The sequence below is a fragment of the Marmota marmota genome, unplaced genomic scaffold (genome assembly GCF_001458135.2).
Source record: "Marmota marmota marmota unplaced genomic scaffold, marMar, whole genome shotgun sequence".
Taxonomy (NCBI): domain Eukaryota; kingdom Metazoa; phylum Chordata; class Mammalia; order Rodentia; family Sciuridae; genus Marmota; species Marmota marmota.
The window spans coordinates 15,627,588-15,652,127 of NW_026000241.1; the positions used below are offsets into that span (position 1 = coordinate 15,627,588).

At 52.1% G+C, this 24,540-nt stretch overlaps 2 protein-coding genes and 1 long non-coding RNA gene across 11 annotated transcripts in view; 2 read left to right on the forward strand and 1 right to left on the reverse strand.

Annotated features, from left to right (window-relative positions):
- The first annotated feature begins 1,709 nt into the window (after positions 1-1,709).
- LOC107145108 (3-ketoacyl-CoA thiolase, peroxisomal-like) lies at positions 1,710-10,534 on the forward strand. Its single transcript, XM_015488934.2, has 4 exons — positions 1,710-3,822; positions 8,099-8,197; positions 9,006-9,086; positions 10,219-10,534. The coding sequence occupies exons 2-4, from the start codon at positions 8,109-8,111 to the stop codon at positions 10,532-10,534; spliced, it is 486 nt and encodes a 161-aa protein (XP_015344420.1). The 5' UTR covers positions 1,710-3,822; positions 8,099-8,108.
- Positions 10,535-11,312: 778 nt separating this feature from the next.
- On the forward strand, positions 11,313-19,010 carry LOC125613747. The gene is made up of 4 exons (XR_007344317.1): positions 11,313-11,326; positions 11,444-11,954; positions 13,964-14,044; positions 16,731-19,010. It is a non-coding gene; the product is annotated as an uncharacterized LOC125613747 (long non-coding RNA).
- Positions 12,034-24,540, reverse strand: part of Dlec1 (DLEC1 cilia and flagella associated protein) — a 49,475-nt gene continuing 36,968 nt past the window's right edge. For 4 of the 9 annotated variants that reach the window (XM_048795079.1, XM_048795078.1, XM_048795082.1 and 1 more), the window contains 15 exons: positions 24,056-24,238; positions 22,930-23,000; positions 22,298-22,449; positions 20,621-20,739; positions 20,027-20,097; positions 17,252-17,457; positions 17,050-17,166; positions 16,833-16,958; positions 16,630-16,724; positions 16,248-16,332; positions 15,871-16,083; positions 14,218-14,379; positions 13,155-13,308; positions 12,735-12,858; positions 12,034-12,656 (listed from right to left, as the gene is read on the reverse strand). In XM_048795079.1, the coding sequence (XP_048651036.1) occupies positions 12,533-12,656; positions 12,735-12,858; positions 13,155-13,308; positions 14,218-14,379; positions 15,871-16,083; positions 16,248-16,332; positions 16,630-16,724; positions 16,833-16,958; positions 17,050-17,166; positions 17,252-17,457; positions 20,027-20,097; positions 20,621-20,739; positions 22,298-22,449; positions 22,930-23,000; positions 24,056-24,238 (2,002 nt within the window). In that variant the 3' untranslated portion in view covers positions 12,034-12,532. Of the gene's footprint in view, positions 12,657-12,734; positions 12,859-13,154; positions 13,309-14,217; positions 14,380-15,870; positions 16,084-16,247; positions 16,333-16,629; positions 16,725-16,832; positions 16,959-17,049; positions 17,167-17,225; positions 17,458-20,026; positions 20,098-20,620; positions 20,740-22,297; positions 22,450-22,929; positions 23,001-24,055; positions 24,239-24,540 lie in introns of those variants that run through there. The other 5 variants (XM_048795085.1, XM_048795086.1, XM_048795080.1 and 2 more) reach the window with 5 other exon arrangements.

Here is a 24,540-nt window from a genome sequence, read left to right on the forward strand (position 1 = left end):
ATAAAGAAAATGTGGTATATATCACAATGGAGTTTTATTCAGCCATAAAGAAAAATAAAATTATGTCATTTGCAGAAAAATGGATGGAACTAGAGACCATCATGTTAAGAAAAATTAGTCGAACTCCAGAGGAGAAGGGTCTTACATTTCCTCTCCTATGTGGAAGCCAGAGAAGAAAGGAAAAGAAAGGTGGGGGCGGATCTCATGAAAATCAAGGGAAGATCAGTAGAGGAAAGGGAACAAGATGTAGGTGGTGGGGAGGGCGGGGGGAAGTACAGGGCAATGATATTGGCCAAATTATATTGTTGTATCATGTGCATGCATGAATATGTAACAACGAATCCCATCATTGTACAACTATAACATACCAATAAAAAAAATGGGTGGGAAAAAAATGAATTCAACCCCTTCCCTAAAAAAAGAATCTACAAAAAAATAATTCTCTGCACTTTCCCTGGGAGCATAGCACAGGTGACAGTCAGAGCACAGGTGACAGTGCTTCACAGCACTACAGAAACTCTGAAGAAGCCAGGAGTTTATTGCCCAGGCAACCTTGATCCTGGGCTCTACACCCATCTCTAGATGACACAACTCAGACTAAGTGACCTTCTCAGGAGACAAAAGATGAGGTCCCTGAGGGCCTAACCCTGGGTTAACCTTCACCCACACATATTTCATGAGAGTCTCTGAGCAACATAATGATAGGACTTGTAGTAGCCCTATTTTGTGGTCGGGAAACCAAGGTTCAGAAAGGTCAAGGGGCTTGCCCAGGGACCCACAGCCCATCTGTCTTCAACATGCATACTCTGCACACAACACTTTCCTGTAGCTATGGCCCACATATTGCCTATGGCATGGGAACAGTATTTGGCCTTTATGCATGGGGTCATCAAGTGTGATAATGTCTGATAGCTCCACTGTGTATGGGACAGTGTTGTCTACTCTGGTCACCTGTAATGGCTTCCAGACTCCTGCTGGGGCTTCAAAATGTACTTCTGGCTATTCTGTTCTGTGGGGAAAAGATAGGGTGTGTCAGGTTGCACATCCCACAGTTAGGATCAAACCCTGCTCTATTTGACCCTCTTGGGCTCTGGGCCTTCTCCAGCTGCTGGTGCCATGGGCAGCTACACAGATCTGACAAGCTGGATGTTATGGTTTAGATGTGAGGTGTCTCCCCAGAGCTCATGTGTGAGACAATCCAAGAGGGTTAGAGGTGAAATGATTGGGTGATGAGACCTTTACACAAAAGTGAGTTAATCCCTTAATGTAGATTAATTGGGTGGCAACAGTAGGCAGGTAGGAGATGACTGGAGGAGGTGGGTCACTGAGGGGCATGCCTTTGGGGTATATGTTTTGCTCTGGGTGAGTAGAGCTCTCTCCCTGCTTCCTGGTGGCCAAGTGCTGAGCCACATTCCTCCACCACACTCTTCCTCCATGATGTCCTGCCTTACCTTGGGACCTGAAGAATGGAATCAGCTGTTTATGTACTGAGACCTTTGAAATTGTGAGCATCAAATAAACTTTTCCTCCTCTAAAATTGTTCTTGTGAGATCTTTGGGTCACAGCAGTAAAAAGCTGACTAAAACACTGAGCATGCACACACACACACACACACACACACACACGTTCTGACCAGCCCCAAAGGATGTCAGTAGGGGTCTGGCCATCTGGATAAGGCGGAAGATAAGGCTTGTGTCCTTCTGTCCCTTGTCCTGGACTCCCATTCTAAGGCTCCTGGGAATGGAATGAAGGTCCAGTGATGGTGCAGTGATGGCAGTGACTCCAACCCAGCAATGTGTTCCTGTCTGTGGGCAGCTGGATCTCCTGTGCAAGTACATTACATGAGTGCCAGAAGTTTTCTAGACTATCAGCTTCCACTCCCTCACTTATCCTGTTGATCTGACACAGCTCAGAAGCTCAAGAGCAGCCTGTGTCTGACACCTGGCCCACCTGAGACTTTTGCTAAGCTTGTCTATCACTTTTACATCTTACACTTTTACACCTGGCCCTTCCCAGCCAGGCATCCTGCTTGTCCTGTTGCCTTTGTCTGGACTACCTGCTTTCTCTTTCTGAGAAGCATGGCTCCACCTTAGAATCTAGAGTCCTGTCTGGATTCTGTCTAAATCCTGTCCAGATGTAATGAGGTAGGGCACACTCTCTTGACTTGGGGGGTCTCAGAACAGCAGATATGAGAACTCAGAAGCCTCCTTTTAGATATGGATAGGTCAGTCCTTGAGGGTCTGGTTGTGGTGGTCGTTTGGGTAGGAGGTAAGGGAGAACAACTTTTTTTTTTTTTTTTGAGGGTTTATAGGAAACTGGCTTTGCTCTTTGGGATGTGACAGTGTCCTGTCCCATTTGTTGAAGATCTAGATTGTCCAAAGGTCCTGCCCTGGAGGATGTTGGGAAGAGGACACAAGGGGAGACATCTGGTGTGTCCTTCCAAGTGTCTGGGGAGCACACAATCCTGCCAGTAGCAGCATCAGCAGGGACTGGCAGTATGGGCAGGTGACAATGGGAAAGGCATACTGCCTTCAGGAATCTAAGGCATGTGATGGATCTGCAGTTGAAATAGGAAGGGTCACAACCCTACACTCCAGAGTGGGGATGCACAGGGAACCCTGTCCCTTGGTGTCTAGGGTAAATGCAGTACAACATTCCAAGGTCTCAGGTAAACATATGGCCCTGCCATTGGCAGTCAGACAGCACCTGGCCTTGTTCTTTAGAGTTGAAGACACAGTCCAGGCGGAGGAGCCCTGGTTAATTCTCTCATTCCTCAGATATATATTGATGACGTACTAAACGTCAAACACATTTCAGGCTCCCAGGACACAGCTTCTTCTCTGCTTCCTAACGGGGAATGTGACAACCAATTGAATCATCACAAACAGGTGTGACATTGTTCTAGGAAGTGTGGCATGTTCTCTGTCCAGTTAAAGAGCTTGCTACACTTCCACAGCTTTGTAAATTCACTCTCCGTGATAACTGGGAATCAAATTGCTTGGTTCTTCTAGAAAGACTTGCCGGAAGAACTTGACTCCTTCGGAGGTGAGCTGGAAATATGAAGAGTATGTAGAGTCTCCAGATTGGGTGCCGGGACACGCGACAGAGCAGGACAAACTAGGATGGGGGAACAGGAATTAAGAGTCCCGAACTCCTCCTTCCAAAGAAAGGCCAAGGAAGGGACCCCAGGTGATCCAGCCTTCTGTCTGGCAGCAGGCAGGGTGTAGGAATTTGGAGGAAGGGGCTTCTGGTTGAGGCCCAGTTTATGTGCAAGATTTTGGGAGCCAGCCTCCGTTTGGGCTCCAAAACTTGGAAAGGTAGAATGATTTCCCCACTGCCTTTGTGGGAGGGACTCCAGAAAGAACCGCTTCTTGATTGGCCTGGGTAGCCCACAAGAGGGCTGGACTTTGAGTGGAATGAACAGCCCCGCGCGGTGCTTTTGGGGCCTGAGGTAAGAGTGGCTGGGGTGGGCGTGTCCTCAAGTTACGCTCTTTCTGGTTGGCTGAGATTGGGTGGGCGGAACCTTTGGAGGGCGGGCTGTGGGCGGTGTTCGGGCTTCTAAGACTGAGTGGAACTTCCGCTCCGAGCTGCAGAGGGTTTGTTTCCAACTGCGCGCCGATTTCAAACTCCTCTGCGGGTCTCAGCGGCGTGAAGTTGAGGCTGCAGGTAGTTCAGGGCCACCTCACCTGCCGGCCCGAGTCGGGTCCCGCGCTACAGGCCGCTCCTTGCTTTGGTAACTTCAGGCAAGCCTCGGCCGAGGACGTGGTGGTGGTGCACGGATGGCGCACGGCCCTTGGCAAAGCGGGCCGCGGCGTCTTCAAGGTGAGGCCCCCGGGGGTTGGCCCCTGGGGTGAGACGCAGGGGTCTCGGGTTCCGTCGTATTTTCCTGGGGCGGGGGCCGGAAGTAGTCGGCAGGTGAGCTGCATTCGCTTTTTCTGCGTGAGGTATCAGTAGCCAAGCTCACCACAGCTTTACATGACTCTGCAGGACGCCACCCAAGATGAGTTTCTGTCTGCCGTCTTGACCGCAGTTCTCCAGGACGTAAAGCTGAGGCCTGAGCAGTTGGGGGACATCTCCTTAGGGGAATGCACCACCCAGGCCCTGCGCAGGGGCCTCCGGGTCTTCTCATCCCTCCAAAGTCCTGCTTCCATGCCTCTAGTCCCCTAGTTGTCACTGAAGGGAACTATGGAGTCCACTGACTTCAATATGATCTCCTGAGAGCCAGTCTACATCTGTTTCAACCCTAAACACTTTAAACCTCCTCCACGTGCATTCATTCTACTTAATGAGTACTCTACTTAATGAGGAAAGTAGGTATCCCAAGTGCAGAAATTCCAGCACCTGAGGGTACCAGGAGGCCTGAGACCAGGGTTCTCTATGCACCCTAGATCCTGTCTATTCCAGGACAGAGATGAGGGAACGTCAAAAACATCAAGTTCAGCACTGATTTACAAATGGAGAGAGTGGGGGCTGTGCATTTGCAACAGAGTTAGAAATTGAACATGAGGCCTCAACCTGTGTTCCCACCCAGTTTCCCACTCCTACACCTCTTCCCTTGAAATGAATAAAAGATAATACAGGACACTGTGTGCCTCACTTAGGTTGGAACTCACTATTTTTCTTCTGTAGTGACAGCAGGGCCTGGAGAGAGGATACTCAGGGAAGTGTACATTTGCAGAATCTCATTTCCTTTGCCTAAGGGCCAATGCTATTGGACTTCAAGGTTTGCATTGCTCTTTCCCTCATGTATTCCATGTTATGTGGAAGGGCAGGTCACCTGCCCAGCCTGTGCTGATTTCGAAGAATAGGGTGCATGGGCAAGTGAGCTTGGGACCTTCCAGCACAGGGGTCCATATATGATCTGTACAGGCTGTTGTGTGTCTGGCTCCCCCTGCTGCAGACCCTGAAATTCCAGAGCCTCAGAGGAGCCTGCCAAGGGCTAACAATTCTGAAGAAGGATCTGAAATGTCCTCTCTTTAATACTTACAACTGTTGACTCTAGATAAAGGCATTTTCCCCTGAATAGGAAATGTGCTTCAGCCTGGAGGTGGAGCCATCATGGCCTGGATTGCCCAGTTTCTGAGATAATCTTTTCTACTTCTAGTTCTGTGTTGATCATTGTAATTCTTGAGTGGGTCCTGGCTCCAGGGGACTTGGCCTGTGGCAAGTGGAGATGAGGATGGACACCAGATGTCAAAAGATGTCAGGGCAACCAGAGTGCTTGGGATCCTAGTCTTTGGACCCAACCTTTCCCCTACATTGGGGAGGGGGGTGTTTCTTGGCTGAGAGCCAAGACACTCCACTTCTGGGAGTGGAGCAAAGGTTCTCTGTGGACTAATTATAGCCAAAATTGACTTTTGCTTTAAACTAGACTCTATCTTCCTTTGACAGGTAAATGACCACATGAACACCCTGAATGGTGACATTGCTTCTTTTGCTAGTTGAGCAAGCTGGGAACTCCAGATCCATCTCATCAGCAGAGTCTGGGAGATGGGGAGGACTCTGGGTCAGGGGGAACCCAAGAGGAGCCCTGATCGTCTCTTTCTGGAGAGTGAATAGAATATGAAAAACTAACTATATGGTTACTAGGAAGGGTAGGGATGGACGCTGGCCTCATATTTGAGATATGGCTTTTGCTCTGGTGGCCTGTCCCAAGAACAAGCCCGCTGCTCTGTTCTCTGGGGGAAACAGAGATAGGTAGTTGTCACTGTTGAATCTTCAGAGGGAGAAAAAGATCCTCATGGCCCAAATGGACTTCTCTGCCTTAGATTGGATTGAGGAGAAACATAGGATGGAAGATCATATGCTTGTGTTGGTCCTGAGGAGCATGCACCTGTAGAGACAGCATACGGATCTGACCTGATATGGGTGCAGGGCTACTAGATTGTTCCCCAGATTTTTGTGACCTTTGATGGGAGCAGTCACATGGCCCAGGAGCCCAGACTTGCTTTCCATGAGAGCCTGGCAGGCAGGGGTTTGACTGTGCCTTTCATTTTGTGTTTCAGTGGCATCCCAGAGACTGTGCCTCTGTCCACCATCAACAGATAGTGCTCATCAGGACTGTAGGCAGTGGCCAACATAGCTGATAAATTGGGACTGGGTGATGCCCCTGACCACTAGGGACAGTGATATTGCTATCTCCTGGACCAGCAGTAAGCATTTCTGAGAGGACTCTGAGCACAGAAAAAATTCAGGATCTTCCCTCGCCACTGCTCCAAGCTCTTCAGGACACTCCTGTGTCCTGTTTCTGGGGCTGGGCTGAGTGGCACCTAGAGAGCAGGTGGGACAGGGGCTCTGCTGCTCCTAAGACAGACAGACCTTGGTCAAGGATGGCTATGAAATGCTTTTGTTGCAGGTGGTATCAGAAATGGGTTTTATGACATTGGCAAGGCCTGTGGGTAAGAATTTCTTTCTGCCAGAGCTCCTTAACCAATGGTGACAATCAAACTAATTTCCCTCCGCTCAGTTCTTTGAGGCCATGATTTGAGGACCATTCCCTGGTTCCTTTAGGCAGCTAAAGGTGTGGATCCCTCTAGATGCAGCCTAGGAATGGCCCCTAATTCTGTCTGCTCAGCAAAAAGCTCCCATCTAGATAAAGTAAAGTGGCCTGTAAGCATTCTGTCTTGGAAATCTGTCAGGCTGGAAAGTGGGCAGCAGGTTGGAAAAATATAGCACTTGGACTCTGAGATAATTTGCAGTTTCGGTTCCCTTATGCCAGGGATAGTTTTCCATATATTACTTTTTGCTTTCCTAGGGTGTTTGTCCCCTTATTCCTACCTTGGTACACAGGTAGAAATATCTGCCAGCTTCTGAGGGCCATGTTCATATCTTGGTGATTTCCCACTGTTACCTTTACCCATATCATGGCTCTGTCTTTGCTTGCAACAAATGGCAGTGTCTGCAGATTTGGGCAGAGATGCTGGGCTATTCAGGCAGGGTGAGGGAGGCTGTGGCAGCCTTGGAGGGGACAAGCCTTAGTTCTTACATGCTTCTGTTTGCCTTTTAGATCCTCTATAGAATGTTTATTGATAGGAAGCATCACTGGTCTCAGGCCAGATCCTAGATGACCTTCACGTGTTTAGCCTGACCTATGTCTTAGTTGTTAGATAGCCAAAGACCACCGAGATCCGGGCAAGGGCCAAACCCAGACTGCCCCTTGATGTCTCTGGTTTCCTGTCTTACTGAGGAAGTGTAGGTGTGGGTAATTTGAAGCATTAGTCTTCATGAGTTTCTTATGGGCATCTAATTCCCCAGCAGCTTAAGCACTGTGTTGCTGGGGTACCAAGGTTTGGGGCTGGGAGGATTCCCACATCACAACTCGACCATCTATTAGACTCTATGGACTGTTGCCTAGCACTTTCTAATAGGGAATGAGCTCTGGTGCAAGGCTGCCTAAATCGGGATTCAGGCTGGGTTCCATCCACTCATGATCTCAGTGTCCTCCTCTATAAAAGGGGATCTGTAGCTCAGCTGTGTATTGATTCATAACAGGATTAAATGGAGTCTTTAACAAACTAAAACCAGCAGGTGTTTATCATGTGACTGATGCTTTTTGAAGTGCCCTTTTGAGTTCAGCCTAGTGCTTTGACACTGAATCGAGATCACCTGTTATCTTTTTTGAGGCCTTTGCCTCCCTTCTCCTCTCAGAGGAGAGACCTCGCTACCCTGGACATCTCCCCATCTTCTCAGCCTGTTACACCTCCCTGCCTGTACAGCTCAGGTTGGCTTTCAATGTGAGCTTTGTACAGACTTGATTGTCTCTTCTCCTCTACATTTGTGGGCCCTGAGGACAGGGCCTGGGCTTACTGGATGTGTTTCCTGTACTGTGGGGGATACTAGAATGCTTTTCTCAGGAGCTGCCAATTGACTGGTTCAAAAGTACAGAGGCGCCTGTCCCTGGGAGGACTTTGCTCTGTCCTGGGGTAAAGGTAGAAATAGGGCTCAGCAACACCCCAGCTCTGTTTTGCTGGCAAGTGTCTCCCAGACAGTGCACTGCACTTCCTGAGGGTTCCCTGGCTCTTCCCACATCTTGCCAAGTGTCCAGCCATTGCTACTGGAACCCTAGCTGGTTTGACTCACCTCATTTTCCTCCTTCTAGGGTGGAGTTTATGTCAATGGGTTGGAATTTGAACCCTGGAAACATTGCTTCCTATGTGAGGGAGAACAAGAAGGCCAGAGACTGCCTGATCCCCATGGGGTGAGTGCCCATCCTCAGCTCCTCCTCATCTCTGGCAATGCCAACCCTCTTCCTCTCTCCTTTGGATGACATCTGCTCTGCAGGGACTCTGAGCATGGAACTCAATGCTGCTATGATTTCCTGTCCCTGAGGCCCTTGAGTCTTCTGTTTCCACATATAGCCCATTTTATCATACCCCCTCTGAGTGCTTAATCACGAGTAGGACAATGACAGCCCATCTCCTGAAACCATGGGATCCTAGAATGTTGACTGCGGGGAGCTGGTGAACATAACATGCTGGTGAGGGACCTTGGGGGCCTGTCACATGCAATCTGTGATGTGTGCTGCATCAGTCCAGCACCTTGGTCAGCAGCCAGTGCCATCTGCAGGGCCTGTGGGCAGGGAGGCCTCGTTCCCATGGATGTACGAGGAGGTTGAGGTTTGTATTGTGTCTTGGAATTGATCACATACAGTACCTCCAAGGGTAACCTGGAGACCCTAGTAGAAGCTGGCCATAGGGAGCCCCAACAAACCCCTTGAATTTCTTCTTCAGCTGAAGCAACTCACCAGGGAACACACTCTCTTTTGCTCTGCCCTGCATGCAGCCTACCCTCCCTCTTGGAAGAGAGTCTGGCCAGCAGGGTGACTCCCTATCTATTCCATGCCCATGCTGGGGAAAAGAGTGCCACCTCTAGAATACTTACTATTGTCTCTGTGGCATGGACCAGCCCTCCCCGCCTTTAGTCCCATGGACCTAATGTAAAAACAGTGTTACAGCCTGGCCTTGGCCCCCAAACCATCTCCAATTAGTGTGCTGTTTGTGTCCTAGGATAACCTCGGAGAATGTGGCTGAGTGGTTTGGCATTTCAAGGGAGAAACAAGATACCTTTGCCGTGGCCTCCCAGCAGAAGTGAGTGTTGCTGGGGTGGGACCTTGAAAGAGCTAGAGGGTGAGACTGTGAGGCTATGCTGAGTGTTCTGAGATGGACTTGTCCCAAGGGTATAGCTGTGAATGAGGGTTTTGCAAGCCTCATACCTCCCAGGTGGGAACAGAAAGAGTGTAGTACCATTCTGAACTGGTGGCTGCTCACTGTCCCAGACTGACTGTTGATGTTGAGTCTGAGTGCCTTCTCCCTACCTAAGCCTCAGTTCCACCTCTGTTCTTTGAAACGTAAGGAGGGCCATGACTCCAACCTGACTCTGGCTTGGGGACTGGACTTGGTATCCAGAGGCTTCCTGGAGGCTTGGGGTGTGAGGACAGTGATTCCGTGGACTAGACACACTAGCTTCTGGAGTAGGCCTGGGTTTGAACTGATGTCACAAAAACGTCAGGCTTAGCCTCTGGGCAGCAAGCTAGATCAGCCAGTATTGACCATACAGGGAAGGGACAGAAAAGATGGAGTTGTGCCTGGTCCAGGTGGGTTTCTCCAAGAGAGGGACTGTTAGCCTCTTGGGTCAGGTTGTCTTGTGGGCTTTCCTGGAAGCTCTGGGTTCCTACTATTGAAATGCCCCTAGGTGGTGTAGTTTGCATAGGGCTGCAAGGGTAACCCTAAAATACCTCAGGGTTCAACTGTTTGAGTTGGAAAAGACATCACAGAAATAAGGATATGTCACTTTAGATTTGTGGAATCAGGAAAGGGTGAAATTCAGATGTTGGGGTCACCCTGGAAAGCTAGCAGAAGCCATCACAAATGTTCCTGGGGCTCCAGCCTCAGACTAGCAGAGGCAACTGACAGGCTGAGTCTTGGGCAAAGGGCTCTAAGAAGCAAAACCACCTGCAAGCTCCCTTCTCCCGAGTTTGGAATCAGCCAGGATGTGGACACCCTGGGTTGATATCAAAGGAGGCTCTGGATGGCCACAGCAAGGCTCCCTCTCCACAGGGCAGGGTTGTCCTCAGGACCTCTAGACAGTCTCTCCGATGTCCCCTAGGACCAGACATGTCCCTGAATTTAGCAGGCTGAGGTTGCATGTCTGCCACAATGGGCTAGAGTGAGGACAGGAGGAAGGGAGCTCCAGGAGAGCCTGGCTGCCTGCTGCTGGCAGGGAAGCAAGAGCCCAGAGCAAGGGCTGTTTCCACGCTGAGATTGTGCCTGTGACCACCACCATCCATGATGACAAGGGCATCAAGAGGAGCATCACTGTGTCCCAGGATGAGGGAATCCGCCCCAACACCACCATGGAGGGCCTGGCCAAACTGAAGCCTGCTTTCAAAGATGGCGGGTCCACCAGGGACTGCTACCAGGCTGGCTGTTCTGCTCTGGAGTCTGGGGCAGACCAGGTCCCTTGGCAACCCCTGGTGGCAGTCTGGGTTGATAGCAAAGACGACTCTGGATGGCCCCAGACATCCTCCCCTCCCTAGGGCAGCATTTCCTGAGGACCTCTAGCCAGTCCCTCAGATGTCCCATGGGACCAGACATGTCCCCAGATTTAGTAGGCTAAAGTTGCATGTCTGCCACAGTGGGCTGGTTCTCCTCTGCTCTGCCCTGATCCCTCCTCACCCCAACTCTTTCTCCCTAGGAAACTCTAGCCAGGTGAGCGATGGGGCAGCTGCCATTCCTCTTGGCCCGGAGGTCGAAGGCAGAAGAGTTGGGCCTCCCCATCCTCGGGGTCCTGAGGTCCTATGCAGGTTGGAGTCCCCCACCCTGATGTCATGGACATCGGACCTACATATGCCATTCCTGCAGCCTTGGAGAATGCAGGTCAGTGGCTCCTTCAGACCCTAGACCTGGGTCCCCTCATGCCCTGCTGCTGGGGGTGAGTACTGGGGATAGAACTGCAGGTGCTGCAGAGTGAAGTTGGGGCAGGCTGGCATTCCATACCCAAGGCCTTTGTGACCTGTAGCTGAGACCCACTCACCTGTCTGATGTGACAGCACACTAGGCAATTGTGAGCCTGTGCATGGGTGGAGGTCTGAGAAGATCTGGATGCCTGCCCATGGGCATCATTTAGTAGGCTAAAGTTGCATGTCTGCCACAGTGGGCTGGTTCTCCTCTGCTCTGATCCTCCTCACCACAACTCTTTCTCCCTACGAAACTCTAGCCAGGTGAGTGATGGGGCAGCTGCTGGCCTGGAGGATGCCTGCCCAGGTCTGAACCTCACCTCCAGGGCTGACAGTGAATGATATGGACATCTTTGAGATCAGTGAGGCCAGGTGAATCTTAGTCTTCCCATTGCCTGGTCCCTGGGCACATCGTGGGAGCCAGTGGACAAGCCATGCAGGGGAGGGGGTCAGCATGTCCAGGCTCTGTTTACTGTGTGGAAAATCTAGGAATCCCCACCCCCCCCAGAAGATGAACCCTCTGGGAGGAGCGGTGGCCCCGGGCCACCCCCTGGGCTGCACTGGGGCATGACAGGACATCAGCTGCTGAATGAGCTAAAGTGCTGTGGGAAGAGGTAAGGCTGTTCCCCTTGGGGTGTCATGGGGGATGCTGAGCTGGGGCTTCAAAGGGTGGTAGCTTGGGGAGGTCAATATGCACTTTGAACTGGGCATATAGGGACATGATCTCTATTGTCCCTGAGGGTCTGCCTTGAAAGGGCTTCTGGCCTACAGAGTGCAGCTGCCACTGTGATGCCAAGGTACGTAGTCGGGGGACTGAATATCCAAGATCTGGTTTTTTGTATCCTCTGGTCAGGGGGTTGGGCCTCTGCCCAGAGTGCCTGTGCCCAGCCAACATAGTTCCCTTTCCCAGGGTGTATGGAGTGGTATCCATGTGCATTGGCACTGGGATGGGAGCCGCTGCTGTCTTTGAATACCCTGTGAACTGAGTCCCTGGCTCAAGGTACTACCCAGACGGCCCTACTCTGGCAGCCAGAGAGTGGCTCTTGGGAAGCGAATCCACATGGGATATTCGGCACTGGTGGTGGGAACAAATCAAGGCACTTTAAATAATTTGGAAACTGTGAACATGGATGACACAGTACAGGAGTGGGCAGGGTGTTGGGCCTTACCAAAAGGCCCCCTCTAGCTGGGCCAAAGTCATTGTGGGTCACCCAGCCCACAAGGCCCCCATGTAAATCCTAGGAAACTGTGGCCTCATGAATGAGGAGGGGACAATGGTATAATCAATCTTGTGATCTTATCTTGGTGGGTGGGTGTTTTCCCTGGGGGACTTCTGTGTGCTTCATCTGAGTCTGAACTGCTATGATCTCCACATTGGTGTGGCCTCTTTTGTGTTAGCTTTGGGGACTTACAATGTAGTACCTAAGGCAAGACCTTTGCCTCAGAGGGGGCGGGGCTCCTCCATCCCAAGAGCTGTTTAGAAATCCTCAGTCCATGTCTCTGCCCCGCACACCTGTTCATCAACCTGTGCCATCTTGTTCCTTAAGCTAAGTCTGGGGCTGAGGGGTGGGGTGAGCCTCAGAGCTGGTGAGTTTCCATGAATGTCTCATCGTAAGAGCCTTGGCCCCGGAGCCGCAGGGCACAGGACTTCTCTCCCAGCATGCCTTCGACCACCATCGTGGATTCATACAGCTCATTGCTCCTGTGGAAGAGGAGGGGCTGAGATCTGCAGGGCCCCCCAGCCCTGTGGATAGTGCCAGAAGGTGGGGAGGAGCTGTACCTGGGAGTGAAGAACACCTCAAGTGTGATGGAGGTTGGGGGCGCATTGGTGGGTCGTGCCTCCAGCAACCCACTGCTTGGGGAGACGACAAAGTCTTTAGCCTCCTTGATGGCACTCTGATGACCTGCATCAAGGGGAAGGGAAGACACACATGGGCACAGGCAGCTCCATGTTTTGTCCTGGAAGCCTTTAATTGTCTCAGGTCAGCCCATCCTCTCAAGATTCACCTCTGGTCTTGCCAATTCCACAGGACAGGGAAACCTGGGGTCACAGGTTTAGAGGACTACCTGTCTCTAGAAATTCCAAGTGATATGAGCCCAGAGATGCCAGTCTAAAGGGACAGGACACACAGATACTGGGAGGGATAAGTTTTACCCAGCCCCACCTGGGAACAGTGAGCAGGTGTGAGGCCCAACATACCCATCAGCACAGCCCAGTAGCTCCGGCAGCTGCTGAGGTTCATCAGGTAGATCTCCCGGGATGTCTGCTGGTTCACAAAGCAGGTTCCAAAGTCTACCCAGCTGCTGGACAGCTGCAGCTCAGGCACAGTCACAATAGCCCGCAGGGGCACAACCTGGGGAACAGATTTTGACTTGATGGGAATGGAGTGACCTTGCCCATTATAGTGGGGTCTGAGCCAGGGTCACTGGATCACATGGAACCCTGATGCCCCATGAGCACCAATGCTTCTGAGCAGAGCAGTGGTAGCAGCACAGTGGGCAGCAGGGGGCTGGCACTGTCATCAGAAGCCAGGAGTTGCTGGTGAGATTCTGCACAGCGACAGGCCAGAACAGCGCCCTCTGCTGTCCTTTCCATTGGTGCCAGCCTTGCTCCCATGGAGGTCAGCCTCTTTCTTTCATTCACTCTTCCTCCCTTCCCAGTCTTCAGTCTCAGATCCTGGGCCATCCTGCCTCAGCCCTGACCTTCAGGTTCTCCACCCATGCCCTGCCTGCCAGAGCACCTCAGCAGCCCCTGCCGCACTGTCAGCCCCAGCAGCTACTCTGTTCTGGGCAGCAGTGCTCTAGCTCCCCTGCGTTGCCTCTTTTCCTTCTACACCTGACCCACAGCCCCAGTTCAGCTCCTTGCTCCCCTCTGTTCCACATCATGGCCCATGACCACCTGGCCAGTGGAGCCCCATGGAGCCTGAGCATCATCCTTCACAACTGCCTCAGGTGCTCATGTCCCACCCACTCGTCCATTTTCTTGACCTGTGTGGTTTCCCTTCACAGGCTTCACCTGTCACCTCTTCCAGGGAGCCTTCCCTCATTTCCCATCCTCCAGCCCCTCACCTGACTCAGCTCCTGAAACAGGTGAGGATGAGGACTCTCCTTACACAGGGCCTCTTCCAGGCAGACTGTCCTCAGGACAGGGGCCAGGGCTCCTCATATGAAGGCCCTGCCTGGTGATATCTTCCTCACTCTAGGGAATAGCTCTCAGCTAGTCCTACTCTCCCCCCGTCTCAAGGAGCCCTCCTGGGACTAGCCTGTGTGGTCTGATTGGTGAACTCCAGGAGCAGATCCTGAGTAAACACCATCTCTTTCTCTCCACTTGTGCTCTGCTGGATATCCACTCCAGGTAGCATCTGGTCGGTCGGGAGCTTCTGGTAGGAGAGCAGCTCCAGGGAGAGTGAGAAGGACACATCCACCTGTATGGACATGGACAGGCGCTGGCTCAAGCTGCTGAAAGCAGGCGCTGCTTCCCCCATCTGGAGCTGTATCCTGCTCCCCCAAGCCTCTGAAGGCCCAGCAACATCCCTGCAGCCTACAGGGCCCAGACTGACCCAGGCTTCCCAACAAACAGCTCCACAGCACCCCTGCCTGGCACATCCATTCCCTGCACCGGTGCTGTGCCCAGCACCCTGTTGGTGCCCTCCACAGTCAGAGGCTAGAGTAGAAGGACAATAAGCAAACTGCCCTTGATCAGAGCTGGGTTCTGGCCATCCATAGGCCAAGGAAGGACTTTGCCTTTATCCTGAGGATAGTGAGGGGCATGTAATGGGTTTGAAGCAGGGGTGTGTCCAAGTCAGCTTTGCCTTCCACAAGGTCACTCTGGCTGCTAGTGGGAGGTGGGCTGCAAGATCATAAGTGGCTGAGGATAGCAGTCAGGTGGCTGAGACCGAACTTAGGCCAACAGCATGGGGCTTGGACTCCTGGCTCCCAGATAGTCGATGCTTATGAGCTAGCACATGGAACTGAGGCATTTGTTACAAATATAGATTCCTGGGTCTTAGCTGAGATCGTGACATCTCTGAAAGTAGAGCCTGAGACCTTGTATGTTTAACAAGATTTCTAAAGGCCACTGATGTACTGCTAGGCTTGGAAATAATTGTTATAGAACAAGACATGCATGTAGAGGTGTGGACAAGTGAGAAGCACCGAGAGTTAGGGCTTGGCAGTTGGTTCGAGGAGGAGGAGGAGACAGAGCTCTGATCTAGGCACTAGGGGGCAGGTAATATTTGCTGAGATGAGAAGGCACATGTTTGGAGCAGGACAGGGTCTGGAGGGTTATGGGGAATTCAGTTTTACAGTTTGAGTTTGGATCTAAAACTGAGGGGAGAGTTCTGGTCCGGAGCCAGATGCCTGAGCATTATCTACACACACAGGGTGAGGGGCAGTGCCACCATGTGATGTCTTTTCCCTGGGAGCCATGGGGCCTCCTCCAAGCTGCCCGAGGGCTTTAAATACCTAAACCCAGAGTCTCTTGGGGGAACCCCGGAACCCCGGCAAAAGGGACCTCTAGCTATGCTCTGGTCTCCCCTTCTCCCCTCCATGTAGCCCCAGAAGGAGGAACCAAGGCAGAATGATATAGGAGCTCACCCACCATTCTGCAGATCTGTGTCTGGCTCCTCTACCTCTGGGAGAAGGTTCTTGGCGGGGCACAAACCCTTGAGTGAGGGCATGTGAGAAGGAAGGGAGTCTGAGTGTGAAGAGGAGGAGGAACGCATGGGCCCCCACCAGGCAGTGGGGGAGGCCTGGGTGAGTCTGTAGAACTTGTGTGGCCGGTGCACTCTGACCAGTCCCTCCACACATGTGAAAGCCCCCTGTGCAGAGAGAGAGTGCCTGGGATGGTGTGCAGGTGCTGTCTGGGCAGTGTGAGCATGTACAGAGAGACCAGAGCCACGCACCCCTCCACTGACCAGCATGTTCTCCTGTGGCCGGAGCTCCATCAGCTTGCCCCCTGGGGCCGTCTCCTCAGACTCGTGCTCCTGGCCAGAGCCAGCTCTGTGGTCCCAAGGAGCCTGGCCTTGAGAAACAAAAAAGGGCCTGGAGACCAGAAGCCAGAAGTACTGTGGTATTTCTGTAGTGTTAATCAGCTTCAGGTGGCGGGTGGTCAGCAACTCACTCAGCACCTGGGTGGCCAGAGAAGAGGGGAGCTGGGGTTCATCTCACCCTCTCAGTCCTGTGGCTCTGGGGAGGGGATTCATGACAGAAGGCCTGTGCCCCAGCAGGGCCCCTAGGTACCTTGGAGGTTCAGGTCAATTGGCAGGGCCAGGGGCGGGGAAGCAGCACTTACCGCAGAGCAGGGCTGCTCGGGGATGAGGTCGCTGGCCTGGCACCAGAACTCCAAGCTGCCGCTGCTGTCCAGCTCCACGCTTAGTCTGCCCAGCGATAGACACTGCTGGGGCAGCCAGGCATCTGGGGCCTCCTGGCTGTCCCCTCTGCTCACTTGGTCTCTAGCCAGCCTTTCTCTGGGCTTCCTTGCTGGCTTCTCCTCCCCTCAGCCCCCAGCAGGAGGTGGGTCAGCCTGGGTGGGAGCTTTCTCCTGGAGTGTTCTACTCTAGGAGCCCAAGAAGTAGTTTTGTCCTTTGACTCCAATAACCCTGACTGGCCTCACCAGAGACGGTGAGGGTGTCCCCATAGGGGGATGGAGAGAGAGGGGACCACCCAGCACTCACTGCGCATGCCTCACGTGCCCATGCAGGTCCAGTCTCAGGGGTTCCACAGCAAAGTGCTGCAGGCGACGCCTCCTCCCGGGAATCTCTCTTTCTACCTACAGAGCCCAATCAACCGTTGATCACCCTGGTGGTCCCTGGATCGAACAGCACTGTGCCACCCAGGAGAGAGGCAGTGGCTATGGTCCCCACCCCAGGACGTTCACCTCATTGTCCAAGCTCATGAAACCCAGGGCGTAGCCAGTACACTCCACCTTCTGCTGGATGTCGGAGCTGAGCACTGGAGGTGTGAAGGAGATGTAGATGGTGCTACTTCCCCCAGCAGGGACCACCTGGCATGGACACAGCAGCCTCAGTACTGCCCTGTGCCTGCTGGGAGGCCAGGGCAGACCCCCCGAGACAGGTCCACCTGGACTCACTCACCACCTGCTGGGGTCTGATATAGTAGGGGAGGTCGGAGGGCACCCCCTCATGCTCCTGCAGGACAACTGAGATGATCTGCGCTGCAGCCCTGGTGCTGGCATTGGAGTAGGCCTCCACCTGTCACCAAGAGTAGCTGAAGCTCTTATACAGGCTCAGCTGGCCCCTGAGTGGCCAGCTCCCCTGCCCCCACAGCCCTGCTCACTGGAAAAGAAGCTGCATGGCTGGACTCGGACACGCTGGAGGGGCTTGGGGACCAGGGTAAGCTGCTGCTCTCAGGGGTCTCAGGGTACACGATCTCATTTCTGGCTTGATCCCGCAGTGGGAATGGTGGTCCATAAAACACTAGCAGGTCCACCAGCTTATCCTCCTTATCTTCTGGAACATAGGTGACCCAGTCTAGGCGAATGTCTAGGGCACACATGGGGAGAGGGCAAGGAATAAGGGAGGCGCCGATGGTCTCCTTGGGGCCTCCACCTTTCTGTTCTCCCATGCCCATGGTGGAGGGGGCCTCACTGTCTTTCTAATGCCACCTTCAGGCAATTCTTGTTTTAAAAAAATAGCCTTTACAGACTTACGCCTTCCGGTCCAATCACCTGAAGCCTTCACGACCACACTTCCAGCTCCACCTGCATGAACCTAGACACTCCGCTCTCACCACAGCTTCCTCTCTCTCTGGCCTGTTGGCTGTCAGGATGGGCCCTCCAATCCCCGTGTCCTCTACCTTCTCTCCCTCCGTCTGTCAGCTTATGTTTGCTGTTACTTCCTTCCCCAGCCAGGTTAGTCTTTGGGGGCCTCCATTCAGCCTCTGCCTTGTTGGCAACCTCATGTCTTCCTTTGCTCCCCCATCCTCCCACTCACCTAGCCCAGCCCTCAATGAACTGCACTGCACCGTTCTCTTGGGCACCATGGAGAAAGTCTCTGAGCTAAAGAGATTGCCACTGCTGTAGATTTGTCCCCAACCTAAACTGGGTCCCCACATTGCCTTCCTTCCCAACCATGACAATATCAAGTTGTCCCTAACACCTCCATCTGCATCCCTGATGCCCTACCTCATCTCCCAGAAGTTCCTGAAGACCTGTTCCCACATTACGTGTCTGTCTGCCTCTGTCCCATCCTCCTCTCCTCCTGCCTTCAGCCCTACTCCTGACCCCCTTTCTTAGGGGCCTGCCATGTCCAGTACCCCCTCTCTTCTGTATAACCAAACTCATCGGCACTTAACTACTGAGCCACATCCCCAGCCCTATTTTGTATTTTATTTAGATACAGGGTCTCACTGAGTTGCTTAGCACCTTGCTCTTGCTGGCTGGCTTTGCACTCACGATCCTCCTGCCTCAGCCTCCTGAGTTGCTGGGATTACAGGCGTGCGCCACTGTGCCCAGCTCTACATCTTGCTATTTTTTTGACAGTACTGAAACAAGTTCAGGTCCACCATCATGAACAAGCTTCCCTCTGGCAGCCCACCTCCTCCCTCTCATCTCTCACCCATTCCCCATTAGCATTTGATTTATTAGACCTTATAATGCTAGCCACTGGGCTGGGCCCTGGTGAATACCCAGTGGACACACACCCAAGGCTCCTGATCTTGTTTCTTATGTTTACTATCAACTTAGCACCTGCCTCTTACCAAGGACACCACAACTCTGAAGTCCAGTGGACAATCTTCCAGGTAGAAATAGAGAAATGTGCATGTGATTATGAGCCCAAGGAAGGGGAGGAACCACCAGAGGGAAGGGAAGCTGAAAAGAAAGCCCAAAGTAAAGAGGGAAGATAAACAAAGGCCACAAAAAAAAAAAAAAGGAACTGAAAAACAAATAACAAAGCAAAATAAATCATAAAATGAGATGGAAGAATTATATGGATTGACTAACTTTTCCCATTCAAACATTGAGAATGTCAGGGTGTTTAAAAAAAAAAAAACTCAGCTGTCTACTGTTCACCAGAAACAAAGTCATAAAGGGTGACAATGGAAGAGTGGGTAAGGAAACCCCAGGTAAATGCCAATGAGAAGACACCAAGGAGAGCAAAAGAAAGTAACATGGAATTTAGCCAGCAGCGTTCCATAGGAGTCAGAGGAACAATACAAATGACAAGACTCAATTTGAGAAGAATATCCAGTGTCTAAATGCACCAACCAATATAGCAGCTAAAAGCATAAAGAAAAACAACTGCGAATACAGGGAGACATTGACTTAGAATGTGGGGAGAGGAGAGACTGCCAACACTTCCAGAACTGCAGAGATCTGTCCTAGAGCAGGGCTCTCTCCTGCGGCCATGACTTCCTGAGAGCCTGGGCAGCTTAGCTATGATAGTGCCAAGTCCTGCCACCTGACACGGGCTCATTCTGCCCAGGGGGGTCAGCCTGGGGATGCCTCACACACTCCCCAGGGGACTCAATGAGGCCAGGCTGATCCTGCTGTCTCCCTCAAGTCTCTGAGCTGCCCATAGCTCTTCTGGTGGCACAGAATACTCTTTGTCATCACTCACTGCCCCAAGCAATGCTGGCTTATTTTCCCTCCAGACTCAGCCTAAGTGCCCCTCCTTGGGGACATGCAGGCCCCTTGATCCTCAGGCGCTAGCCTCCATGCACAGTCACACCCATAGGATGGGGCCCTAGGCAGAGACCCTGCTGTCTTGTGCCTTTTGTATCCCCAACTTCTTGCTCAGATCCTGGATAGAGTGCAGGTCCTGCCTGCTGAAGGAATGAGCAACGGGGTCCCCTGGAAGTAGCCCTAGGCCCAGCAACCCTGATGACAGCAAGGCTCTGTGGCTCCTTTGATACTGGGAGACCCAAGGCTAGGCAAGAGCAGATCCCGTCCTCGATGATGGGAGAGGCACTCTCTGGCAACCCTGGACTGCCATGGTCAACTCTCCCTCTTGATCCCTGTGGACCTCCCTTGGTAACCACAGGCCCCCACATCCTGTTCGGGGCCATCAGCTTCCAAGAGCACCTCCCCAGTTTATCTCACAATCATCTCACCACAGGGGCTGGAGTTATTCAGGCGAAGTTTCCGTGTGATTGTGTCTCCTCCAGAGACCTGGGTCCCAAACCTGGAGGCAAGAGATGGGATTGAGCAAGCCACAGACGGCATACACCTGGCAGGCAGGGATACTGCAGAGAGGAGTATGAGATAAGGACCAGGAGGTCCACAGTGGTCTGTCCTCACCTTGGTGACACTGAGACCCAGGGCTGGAGGCCTTCCCTGTGCACTGGTTGAGGGCCTGTAACCTGGGGCAGCTCACTGCTCTGGAAATCCATTCCCTGTCCCCTGAATTATGCTGATCCCAGCTCATCTGTGTGAGCAGCCCTAGGTCTGGTACTGACCTTGAGTTACACGGACTACTCACTACTTCTGCCCCCCACCCCAAAGTCCCTCAGAGACCCATAGGTGGTGGCCACGTCTCCTAAGGCCTCTTTTCCCCCAGGAATAACCTAACCTGGGACCCCTTGTAGGTGGCACCAGGTGGCTTTAGGCCATATGGAGAACATTGAGGTAGATGGGAAGCCCAAGCTGGAGGTTGGAGAGTTTGGGGAGCCACTAGGGAGCAGAGGATGAGGGCAAGGGTGGGGCACCTGATGATGGGCTCCTTCTGTGACTTGTCAGCCATATAAGAGGTGGTCCGCTGGGAGCTGATGGGGCAGCCCACCACTGCCATGTGCACTGGGATGACTGCTGGTGGCAGGTCTCCCACCTGCAAATACACCCTTTGTCACCCCTGTTACCAGCTGCCCCTGCATTCCCTCCAGCCACCTCAAGCACCCCACAGCTTGGTCCTGGCTTGGCCCAGCCTCATTTCCCACTGACTCCTTCTCCAGACAGCCCCAGCCTGGGCTCTGCCAGCCTCCATCTGCATAAATCTCTGTTAACTTTTAAAGGGGAAAAAAAACCTTATTATTCTTCTCTGTTACTTAAAAGTAATAAATGCTTATTTCTGGGGAAAAAACATAGTGTACTAATCACCCATAATTCTCCCCCTGCTGGACTCACTGCCGCCATCTTAGCATGTATCCGTCCACCCTTCCTTTGTGTCCATTAAGACAGATACAGGTGGGCAGCATGCCAGACAGGTTGTTCTTTAATAACCTTTTCTCTTAATGATATAATTTTACTAAAACAGATTCATGATATCATAGGCTAGGCTTTGCAGAATTCCACTGTAGGGAAGCAGCCCAATGGCTTATCCAGTCTTTTACAGATGGACACAAATCCATATTTGTTTCCTCCCTGCCATTACAAATAATGCTGAAAAGAAAAGCAGCCTATTGTGAAGTCATTTGTACATAATCTACAGATGTGTTCTTGGAGACCCTTTAAATTTGGACATGGCACAGTCCCAAGTGCTCCCAAAGGCCAGAGGCATTCCCTACCTCTGGACCCACCAGGCTAAGATGTTTCCTTTCCCCATACCTCACCAATAGCTTTCAAACCTTGCTAATCTGACACAAACCAGTATTTTGTGGTTATTGTACTTACATTTATTTAACTACTAGTGATGACTTTTTTTTAATATAAGTATTAGCTATTTGGACTTGTCTTTCTTTGAATCACCTATTCAAACCCTTTGCTACTTGCAATACTTTATTTTCCCCTTACTGTTATTTAGTAACTATGTATTAACATAAGCAACCATTTGTCGTACATGATACAAGCAACTTAAAGCAAATATCTACTATAATTAGTCTGTTTAACTTACTAAAGAGTTCACAAAAATCTATGCAACAACAGAATGGTGTATAGAATAATGTATGTGTGTTTTACCCTGCCATGGTAAACCAGGGGGCTCCTTGCAGGCCTTATCTCCTGGCTGGTCATTGATTTCATCCTTGTATCTCCCCTAGTATTAAGGACTGCACAGGACCCTGTACACAGTAGGAGCTCCATGTGTGCTGAGTGAAGGAGCAAATGAATGACCCATGGGGTAATAATGGAATGCACAGAAGGCTAGGCAAGGGAGGCTGTTATTCCCTCTATTTCTTACTCCCTTCTCTAGGTCTCGGGTCATGGCATAGTCTGCTAATTTCTGTCCTTACTGTGGTCCCAGCCCTGCACCTCAAGGGGAAAAGTGCAGAAGGTTCTACTGCTCATGAGGACCCCTCCTGCCTAGAACATCCCAGCCTCCATCCCAGAGGTTGTGGCAGGTATCCCAGGATCAGTAGGATCACCTTGTAACTTGGTGAGCTTTGAGAGGCTGAGGACTGGGTGTTGGAGAAAGGGAAGTCAGAGGGGTGTGCCCGCCTGTGTGTCATTACCTTGCAAATAAGGCTGTCCCAGTACTCGCCCCACATGTTGGCACAGCCTGTGATGTCAATGCTCAGCTGCTGGAAAGCCCCCAGCACACCCTTGGAAGTGTGGGGGAAGAATGCAACTCCTCTCCCATAAGATAACATGCTTTCCATAAAATCTGGGGGAGAATCAGGAATGAGGGCTCAGGAGCCTGGGGTTGAGAGTGAGTTCCAAACCCTCAGGAGTTACCAATGCACTCCCCCTGACCAGCCACCCCACAGCCTCTCTGTGGTCAGGAGGCTAGCTCAGGTACCAGTAGCTTGGTGTCCTGCCTGGCTAACTCTCTTCTCTCCCGAGAGTCCAGAGCTCATCAACAGCCCTCCTTTATGAGCCACTATGCAGCCCAAATCAAGTTCAGGCCCTGTGCATGAGGTTATGCCCTACCAAGGAAATGACCTCATTCAAGAGTAGGAGATTGTCATGTGAAAAGCCATGGCCATCTTGAGGACCTAGCTAGGAAAGACACTGAGAAGGAGGTCTCCATTCCTGGTTTTCTTCACGGGCAGCTGCTGGCCCACATCCTCAGAAGGCCAGGTGAAACTCCACTCTGGCCAGGCATCAGCCCTTAGCCCTCACCCCCCACCCTGGTGGCTCTTACCCAACTGCTCTTTTTTGGCCAAGTGCTCTCGGATCCGCGCCGACTTTAGCAGGGCAGGAGGCAAGTCAGGGCTTTATAAATGGAGGCAACAAAAAACTTGGCATAAAAACAGCTAAGCCTTTCCCAGGACCTGAGCCATGCCCCCATGGAAAACAGTACTGCATCCAGCAGAGGAAGGTGGCACTGCCTGCTTCTCCCAGGGAAAAGCTGGTCAGGTCTCTTCTTCACCTTTTTCTCTGGTCTTTGCCCCCACTACACCTCTATCATCCAAAGTATCCCCAGCTGCAGGCCACTCCCCAAGTCATACAGATCATCCCCTAAGAAATCCAGGAGGGCTCTAGGGCAGGGATCCCTTGTCCCAGGCTGTGCCCTAGTTACCTAGGATGCAAACCCATCCCAATGTTCCCTCTCTTGCCCAAACTTCTGCAACAGACCCATTTTCAGTGCACCCTGCCGACCTCTGTCCAGTGCTGGATGCACACTAACCCTTTGGAGCAGAGAGCTGATGGATTATCCACTGCTTATGGCTCTCCCTCTTGCACATGGCAGTGGTTTTAAGAGATGAGGCACTGAGGTCTCACACAGGTGTGTGCTGGCAAACTGCCTCCAAAAAAGATGTCCTAAAATGTAGTTTTGGCCAATATCTGTGGTGCAGTGCTCCATGTCTTGCTTTTCCCTTGATCAGTGTCTCCGCTGACCTTTTGTCTTCCCTCCTGGTCATCCTCCCCAGCTCACTTCTTCACGTCAGCCCAGCCACACCATCCAATGTCCCCAGAACACTCCCATTCTTAAGTCGTCCCTCCCACATCTTTGCCTGGTTCTTTCTATCCATAGAAACTTCTCCCTCATTCACGGGCCTCTCCTGCCTCATCTCAAAAGCCTGCCATGTCAGCAGGCCAGGCTGAGGAGGAGGGGGCACATCCCAGCCTTTCCCACAGGCCCAGTCAATATTGAAGAGTGGGTAGCAAAAAGCCATCTCCTCTCTCTGTTTCTCTATATCTCCCTGTAAAGTCACAGATGCCCCCTTCTACACCAGTCAGCCTCTTGCCACCTAAGCCACAAAGGAGGTAAACTCCACCCATGCACACCCACCCTGGAGACAGCCTCCAAAGGAAACAAGACTTACAGGCTGATGCTTTTGCTCAGGCTGTTTGGGGGGCTCCCAAAGTAGTCAAAATTGAGAGTGAAAGAGGTCTGCATTGGGGAGCAATTGGTCAGAATGATCTGGCCATTCACACGGGTCCTCAGTGGCACCGTTGATCCAAAGTCTAGGTGGAGCTCCTCCAGGTGGCCCGGCCACTGCTTTGTCCTGAAAACATTGCCCCATGTCCATGGGCGCTATGTTACCTGTGGTCTTTGGACTACTCAGTGAACCACCCTAGGAAGGGGTGCAGGAGCTGCCCAGAAACCTGGCTTCATCTTTGACTCCCTCCTCATGGAGCTGGAACCCCCAGACCCCGCCTTCCTGTCTGCCCACCATGCTAACAGAGGCCTGGAACTCTGTTAGGCAGTCCCTGGCTAGGGGCAGACTGGCATGTCTCCAGGTTGCTGGGCCTCATATGGGAAAGCCCAAGGAGCCTGCAGCCCTGGACACACAGAGGACAGGGGTGG

Coding starts and splice junctions, on each gene's coding strand:
- LOC107145108 (XM_015488934.2), top strand. CDS start 8,109: ATGTCAATGGGTTGGAATTTGAACCCTGGAAACATTGCTTCCTATGTG. Junction 8,198..9,005: donor GACTGCCTGATCCCCATGGG/GTGAGTGCCCAT, acceptor TTTGTGTCCTAG/GATAACCTCGGAGAATGTGG. Junction 9,087..10,218: donor GCCGTGGCCTCCCAGCAGAA/GTGAGTGTTGCT, acceptor TGCTGCTGGCAG/GGAAGCAAGAGCCCAGAGCA.